The sequence below is a fragment of the Spermophilus citellus genome, assembly GCF_964194105.1.
Source record: "Spermophilus citellus genome assembly, chromosome: 1".
Lineage (NCBI taxonomy): Eukaryota > Metazoa > Chordata > Mammalia > Rodentia > Sciuridae > Spermophilus > Spermophilus citellus.
This window is the reverse complement of record NC_138182.1, coordinates 227,620,884-227,629,490: the sequence shown is the minus strand read 5'-3', so window position 1 is coordinate 227,629,490 and position 8,607 is coordinate 227,620,884. Positions and strand designations below refer to the sequence as shown.

Here is an 8,607-nt window from a genome sequence, read left to right as displayed (position 1 = left end):
TCATAAATTGAAGATGAAGTGGGAAAAATTAAGATAATACACATAAGGTTCTTAATGTTACAATGAAGACAGACAATATTAAGAGAAAAAACCCCTTTGCTTACCTATAAGGAATATTCAAACCATATAGCTAAACCACAGAAACCCTAAGGGCTTGTGGAGTGCCAAGTTTTCAAGCATGAGAGTTTTATATCACCTTTGTTATGTTATGCTGTATTTTTAAATCTTTTAATTATATTTCATCAAAGACTATCAGTCATATAGCATGCCAATGTTTAGTTTTCCATTAACAACTTTGCTTGCTGGGCATGGGTCATTGTCAATGAAATAAATAAAACCATTTACTAGGCAAAGAACTTTATTAACCTTTGTTTCAAACTTTATTCCCAGGCTTCTTCAGCTTAATTAGCTGCAAAGAATAAATTGTGTATAAGCAAAAACTGAAAAGAGCTGCAGTGTCCAAGGGGCTTGGGCTTAAAAATATTAGAGATCTAGATTTTATCAGATCCATAAACAAAACAATTTTAAAAAGCAGTCATAATATAAAACAGCAGCTCCCAGTAACTTCTTCAAGTTTATCTTCTTCAGAAGTTGATCAGTTCAGTTTGCCTCATTCTTAGAAGCCTCATCAAAATTCTCCACAAGATCTAGGGGGGGAAAAAAATTCTGAAAAAAACCACTCTACAAACAATTATCAAATCTTAACAGGAGATAAGAAAATGCTCTCAAATTTAAACACATGTCATTATTTCCAGAGGCCACTAACTACTTGGTACATTGAGAACTGCATGTTTTGGCATATAACTAATACCAAAGAAAGCTATTAATAACAATGATTTAATAAGCACACTTAAATGTTTATACCTTCTCTATTCCCCTCCCATTAAAAGAAAATAAACAATGCAATGCATCAATCAATATGGGGAAGCAGAACCAAAGAAGACCATGACAATGACACATGATTTTAAAGTTTTCTTGGGCTCTTATGCACTTGTTTATGCCAAGTGGCAATATTAGTGATTCTCCTGCTCATTTCATTATTTGTTTTAGAACAAAGTAAATTATCCAATAATAAAGAGAAAAATGCTTCAAGATTACCAAAGAAGCTATTCTGCCAGATTTTATTATATCCCAAGATAATTAAGCAACTTCTCCATGCTTTTTCATGAACTCAAATTAAAAAAAAAAATTTTTTTTTTACTCATAGCTGGACAATATCTTTATTTTATTTATTTATTTTTATGTGGTGCTGAGGGTTGAACCCAGCACCTTACACGTGCTAGGTGAGCACTTTACCGCTGAGCCACAACCCCAGACCAAAACTCACAAATTTTTAAGTAGGAATCAAAGGTTATTTCTGATCCACAGATCATTATATTTAGATCACAAAATATATACCTACTTATTTAATATTTAAGGTTATATACCTATACTTTCTTGAGATCCCAAACAGAAAAGAGGTCAAGCCAATAAACATTAAGTCTTAGTTAAAAACACTCCATTATTGTTTTCATTCCATGTCCCCTGCCCCTCACTTCCCACACCCCCATCTCCAAGGTAGTTTATCTGTGAAGACTCTTTGTTCTCCCTTGCTAAGATAACCACAAGTGAAGGATCCTACCTGGAACTTCATCATCATCATCCTCTCCAGTAGCAAGTGGTGCTTTTCCGTCCACAGCTGTGAAAGGAAAACAAATTAACATATATTTCTCCAGGTTTTCAACAACATTAACAAAAAGAACAGATAAAATGCCAAGTGTTCATACAATCTATATTCATGATGGCAAGTGACATGTGGGATTTTGCCTATAGTACCATTAATATGTAACATGATATTCTGATGTTTACAAGGGACAAGAATATTAATAATGGCTAACAAAACAAATTATATACCCATCTTTTCAATCCCTCTGGCTCACCATAAGCTCTGAGAGCAGGCAGGAGCCCTCAGGGTACAGACAGGTAAAACCCACACACCATCAAATGGTTAACATTATTTTAAGAAGCAAATGAAGTGTTCAGATGCTCTGCTGTTTGTGCATAGCATAAAGCTCAACAAACATTTACTGAAATGAAATAAAAGATTCAAAAAATTTAAAGTGTCTTTGAATGGCAATCATCCTCATCACTCCTTTATCAAACAAAAATGTGAACCAAGGGTGAGGGTTGAGATCTCAGAGTAGTAGACCTTTATAATTATCAGTGGGATATTTTAAAAGCCTGCTATAGTTCTGAGAGCCCAAGATGGCTTAAAACCTTTTAATATCTATCTATGTATAACAACACAAATATAAAATAAGGCAGAGTGAGTCAACACCTAGAAAAACATGGGTGACTAAATATTAAGTCATATAAGACAGATTTTCTCCTATACTCCCATTCTTCAAAATCTTAAGCAAAAACCCTCAGTGTAAAGTTGTTGCATCCTCCCCCTTTATGTATATGTATTCAACTACACTACTCTCTGTCTTGAACAAAATCCCTAGCAAACTGTAATTAAAACCTCTAAAACACTGGCAGGTCATCTCTTAATAATTATTGGCAATTACAACTGTAGTAATACAACTAAAGAAATCTACAACTACAGCAGACAATTTGTTATGTATTCCAAAATAACTTCAAGAGTCCAAATATTCCCAGCACATAGAAATGATGAATGATATGGAACAGTTAATTACACTAATATATTTTTAATCAATTCTAACTTATTAGTGGTTACCAGAAAGTCCAAAACTAACATTTTCATCATTCCCAGCAAACAAAGGTAAAAATCCTTAGTTCTGATTCAAAGCAAGCAAACTAGTACAAAACAAATACTCCACTAAATCAACTATAATGATCATAACAAACTAGATAAATTCTACAAACACCAAGAACACTTGTTTAAAAATCAGTTAAAAGTGTGTGTGTTTAAAACTAAAGTTCACATTCCAGATTTAAAAACAAAAATCTCATCAACTTTGAGTCCTGAGATCAAAAAAATGTGCTGCTAAATAAGTACCCCTAGTAAAACCACTGCTAGGAAACTCACATTGTTTGGGCAGAGCTTCAGCCAGTCTCCTTAAACTAGTCAGACTGTCTGCACCAAGTTGGTTTAAGATACTGGGTAGCATTTCTGTCAGCTGCTTTGTCTCAGCATGGCCTGTAATGGTGAAAGTGTTTGCTGCCAGAGACGCCTGAACTTTAGGGTTGTTAAAGTGGATCACTGTTCCTTGGTTTGTAAACATATTCACCTAAAAAGAAAAATAAATAAATAAAATTAGTATGCCCATTCAAGAGCCCTTTAAAAGCAAAAACAAAAACCTGAAGTCTGGCTAACTAATCTATTATTTCACTTTGAAGTTCAGGTGAAATTTTGCCTGCAATGAAATCTGTTATCAAATAGCTCTCAAACTTAACAATCTCCCTCATATTAGTTAACAGAGTAAAACACATTTTAGAAACTTTAAAGTCTAGCGGGATATGAAATACTTTGCTAAAAACAGATTTACAATTTTTTTATTGCATGAACATGTAATCTTTTTCCATCCAAGTCTTATTTGACTCTTACCTCTTCAATACCAGAGATATTGTTTACCCCTAACTTCTTTAAAGAGAACTGGAGTTTTTTATCATCTGCTGTAGCTGTTCTATGAACCACCTTCTTCTTTCTGCGAGCAGTTCCCTAATATAGGGAGGAAAGGAGAAAACAGCACATTTATAATATAACAACAAACATTTTCAAGTGGGAGCAGTTTCTAATTATTTTCTGGCTTTAGATTCTGCATGAGAAAATAACCGTAACCACAAACTATGCAGTTAAGTAGGCAAACTAAGGTAAAGACGGAAGCAAAAAGAGAAAAAGTAAAGAACTGTTTATAAATCTTTAGTAACTTCTAAGTTTTGTCAGATTTTTTTTAAATCCTTTGAAAGTCCTTAACATTTAAGTCCTTTTATACTATCTGCTATAAAAGTAATCAGAGGTGGCACATATCAACCTAGATTAAACTTCATTTTAAAAAGCTCCACATCCAAAATTACTTATCTTTTACTTTTACATTAAAGAAAAATCAACATTTAAAACAATACTCCCAGGCAAGATAGTGTGTGGAATAATCATATAGATCTATTCTTATTTTAACTTACAAGGCCCCTATACATGATCTGGACTGCCCTTAATACTCTGTGCTTGACCATATTCTCCATAGCCAAATAAACCTCTTTGCTGTTCCTTAAACAGGCCAAACAGTCTATGAACCCAGGGCAGTGACACATGCTCTCTTCTCCTAGCATCTACATGGTTCCCTTCCTCACTGCAGAACTCTGCTCTTATGTTACCTTATCAAAGAGGCTTTTATCAATTAAAAATATAAAATAGCAACTCCTATACTCATCTTTCTATCCTGGTTTACTTTTCCTTATAAAACTTATTTCTGTAAAATATAATCTGAGTTTCTGGAGGCATCTATTCTGTTCACTGTTTACCCAATCTAGCTCATTGAAGACACTCAAGGACACCAACCACCTTACCAACCCCAAACTCTATTCCATTTCTGATTCATCTTTTAAAACATTATCAAGCCATTACCTTTTCTGTGCCTTCCCTAAAACTCCTGTGCCAAGTCACTCCCATCTATGTATTTTAAAAATGCTTCCATTATACTAGGCATTTATCACAGATTAATTACATATTTTTAAAAAAATGACTCCACTACTAGGCTAGAAATCCCCCTAAAGACTTTTCCCTTCTTAAATTTTACCTTTTCAGGATTAAAAATAGCAAAGGCTTAAATAAATCACCATTTAAAGAACACACACACAAACTGATTATCAAATCCTCCCCCAAACAGAATAATAATCACACTGAAGTGGTTGTGTAGATAGATACCTCATTTCCAAAGATACCCGTAAGATTACAAAAACAAAACCAGCAAACCACCTATAGGTTCTATACATTTCACATGTGCAGAGTTCAATTTTTACTAAGTTATTTTGTTCTGATTAAATAATGCAATCGAAAGCTTTTATAATATCAATCCTTAAAACCTTAAAAGTAGCTGACATCACTTACTCTAAGGCAAAACTCACTCAATTTCACATCCCATAAGTAGGTTTTTTAAAAGGTCTAGAAAATGTTTACATAGTACAATGACAACAGAAATACTTTTATATAAGCTAACAAGCATTAAGATGTTAAGATACAAAGTCAGCTTTAAAAATCTTGGAAAACCTTAAGAGTTTCTTTTGCCCTGGTATGATGCCTTTCAACAGTAAAACCTAATGATCAGAGTAACAAGCTTGCAAGAACATTATTCCTCAAACTGTGGAATAATGGCTAAAAATATACTGATATAGAACATCCCAATGATAGTTCGCAAATATGAGTTTTTCTGGCTTCCAAAGGCTATAGCCTGTTAATTGTTGAAAAGGACAAGAAACACCTAAAACACCTAATGTGTTAATGTGAAAAGTGTGGATCTTGAAGATTAAAAGTGTCAGCAGAAGGAAGGATGCAGGGGAAATCAGGATATTCACTGCTGGCAAAGTCCAGTAATTTATCAGAGCTCCATCATAACTATTTAACCTAAGTTAAACTTTTGCCTACTTCACAATAGACTCTTCTTGAAGGCAAATGCTTAAAGTCTAGAAAATTTAATAGATAATAAACTTGTACTATGGAATCCTCACAAGTTTTACCAAGTAAAGACATGCTCTGTTTCAACAAGCTGCCACACCTTGTTAAATACTAGGAATGTGCTAACAATACAAAATACAACTAGGCAGACTTCTGTCTAAAGCAAACTTCTGACTTAAGTAAATTACATAGAGAATGATCTGAAAAACAAGTCCCAAAAAGAACCGCCATGAACAATCAGTATCCACAAGGGGGAGGGGGGAGACTCAATTAACCCCAAAATGATCATTTAAAATTCAATTATTTCCATTCTCTCAGTTTTAGCATAACTGCAAAGTCAGAATAGAAAAGACATCTGCTTAGGTAATACTTTCAAAACAATCACTGTTCTTAAACTCCAAAATATATAAAGGTATTTTCAAATATCCTTGAAAATACAGAACTAACAAGAAGGGCACTTCGCTCAGAATGCTTTACAGAAAGGTCTTAATTTATATGACACAAACTTCTAACTTAAGTATTAATAGGAAAAACTATTGAAAAACAAAAAGGGCTGAGAGTGTAGCTCAGTGGTAGAGTACTTGCCTAGCATGTGCTAGTTCTAGATCCCTAGTACAGAAAAGGAACAAACAAATCCCACTTTGTACAAATTAAACCAAAACAAGTCAAGTTATGGAGGACAAGGATCTAACTGAAATGACACATTTTTTCCTACTAAAAAAATTAGGAAACATTTTGGTTCTACTTATTCACTGTAACACTGAAAGCAAACATTTACATAAAAGCAATGTTTTTTAGTTCAAATGTTTATTTATTCTCGATTCATCTCCTTTTATCCCTTTTAATATACAACCTGCAAGTCTCATTCATATTTATCTAACCTCCACTTCCCGCCCTCACCCCGAATTTACTACTCTTGTTAATTTCTCAAGATGGGCAAAGTGGCAAATCAACAATATCCTAAGTGTAAATAGAATGTCAAAAATAAAACTACTAAAACTTACTTTTCCACCAATTCGCACTTGTGCCTGCAGTTTGGCGAGTTTTTCCTGGTTCATAATAGTTTCTTTCATCTAGAAAAAGGGAAATGCTCAGCATGGAAAAGTCAAGCTCAATCTCGCATTCCACGCTCGCTATTTCCCAAAACACCAGTAGAACAAATGTCCTACACAGGCCAAGGCCTGAATCCCAAATCCACCCCGCAAAGCTCCAAATTTCGGCTCGGAGAGAGCTCAAGGAGCACCCATCTCCCCTTCTCACCCCCACAACCCCCCCCCATTTACAGCCCTAAACAAGGGCTCTACCCCATGCCTGTCCAGCTCCCCCCACCCCGGCCCTGGCTCGGCCTCGGCCTAGCCAGGGCCTGCCCGGCCCGGCGCATCTCCGCAAGCCTCGCGGTACCTGAGGCTCCTGTCCTCGGGTTCCGCCGCGAGGTGGAGGAAGAGACGGCGTCGCCTCGCCCCCAGGGCAGCCGCCCCTGGCTCGACCTCGCCCCCGAGAGTCAGCCTGAGCGGGTGCGCCTGTCCGTCGCATCGCCTTCCTGTCCTCAGCCCTGTCCCTCCCTGTCTCGCTCCTTCCGGGAACTTCCCGCCCCCGATCCCGTCCTCCTCCCACGCTGGCGTCCAGAGCCTTTTTGTACCTTGTCGGAGCGGAAATGGGGCCGCGCGGGGGACTAGGGTTGGCGCTCAGGGGGTCTCAGGCAGACCAGCTGAGATTAGGCGCACACACGCGGGGACGCAAGATGGCAGCTAGAGGGAGGCCGGAAGTGATGCAACGCCACTTCCTCCAAAAGTCAGGAAGTAGGCTTTGTCTCACTGCGCACGCGCAGAGGCGCGCAGCGACGTTTGTGATGGCTTTGCCAGAAGCCGGTCTCTAGTCTCCTCTTGTTTTCCAGCGGCTGTAGTCTGCATGGGGGCGCCGCCCATAGTCCCGGGAAAGGGCAGAGAAGTCAGAAAACTTGATTCTTTACAGTTAAGGTTGAGTAAATGCATCTTAACTCCTTCGGGCCCGATCCCGAAGTTCGTTAAGGTCAGAAGAAAGGGTTTAGGGCGCCCAACCTGTGCTCGTGTGTTTGGCAGGTGTCCACACACTGAAATGTGTAGATCCGAGAACTGTCAAAAACTGCGAAGCTAATTTTGCTTTCCAAGATTAGATGGTTTGGTAGATTTCTGTTCAGCATTTCTGTGGAGTGTGTTCAGAATTCATCCCTGAGCTCCACCCCTCAAAAAGCAATTCTGTAGGACCAGAGGTGGGGCTGGATAATCTTCTTTTCAGCGACTCTAGAGGACAATGAACCTTTTAAAACCCAGCTATGTGTTTACCTTCTATTTCTTTCATAGGCAAAAAGCTACTTTTGATAGCAAATTGGCATGGATTTGTCAATAGCGATTCACAATGGAACAGATTTTACCTTAACTAATTCAATCAAAGACAAAATTGTGCCTGCTGTGTTTGGAGAGACTAAATTCGTGGATGTGGGTTAAAATATGTTAAATGCCAGGACAAGCTTTAAGGAAATCTTAAAATCAATTTTTAAAATGGCAACTAAAACAAAAGATGCTATCTAGTCAAATTTTGTGGTCATATCTATGAAATGTTTTTGCATTTCAAAAGTAAGTAAAAAAATCTTAGAGAGAATAAAATTTATATAGCAAGAAAATTTGTGTAAGTGCATACTCCTTCCAATTACGATAATTTTTTTCTTTGAATATTTTTTAGGTGCAAATTTACTAAAACTGTGGTATCTTATTAAGAAAATCACTGAGATATTGCTTTTTAGATTAATCGTAACAGTTATTTTATATTAAAAAAACAATGTTGCTTCTATTATAAAATGAGTAAATTTTAGTACATAAAAGGGTGTTAGTATTGTTAGGTCATGTGAATTCCCATCCTGATGGTGAAGATCAAATACAAATACTGCCAAAATTATCCAGTACAATAAAGATATAAAATATATGGAAATACTTCCCTTTTTGAAAGGAACGTATGTC

At 36.7% G+C, this 8,607-nt stretch overlaps 1 protein-coding gene across 2 annotated transcripts; it reads right to left on the bottom strand.

The window, feature by feature from the left end:
• Positions 1-340: 340 nt before the first annotated feature.
• BTF3 (basic transcription factor 3) lies at positions 341-7,407 on the bottom strand. Of its 2 annotated transcripts, none has more exons than XM_081285055.1 (6): positions 7,254-7,407; positions 6,619-6,687; positions 3,551-3,664; positions 3,032-3,233; positions 1,622-1,678; positions 341-647 (listed from the first exon to the last, which is right to left on the bottom strand). In XM_081285055.1, exons 2-6 carry the CDS (start codon positions 6,685-6,687, stop codon positions 601-603), a joined length of 489 nt encoding a protein of 162 aa, XP_081141181.1. In that variant the 5' UTR covers positions 7,254-7,407; the 3' UTR covers positions 341-600. The 2 variants fall into 2 exon arrangements, with proteins under 2 accessions (XP_081141181.1, XP_081141180.1); XM_081285054.1 differs by lacking the exon at positions 7,254-7,407 and adding an exon at positions 7,016-7,230.
• Between the last annotated feature and the right edge of the window lie 1,200 nt (positions 7,408-8,607).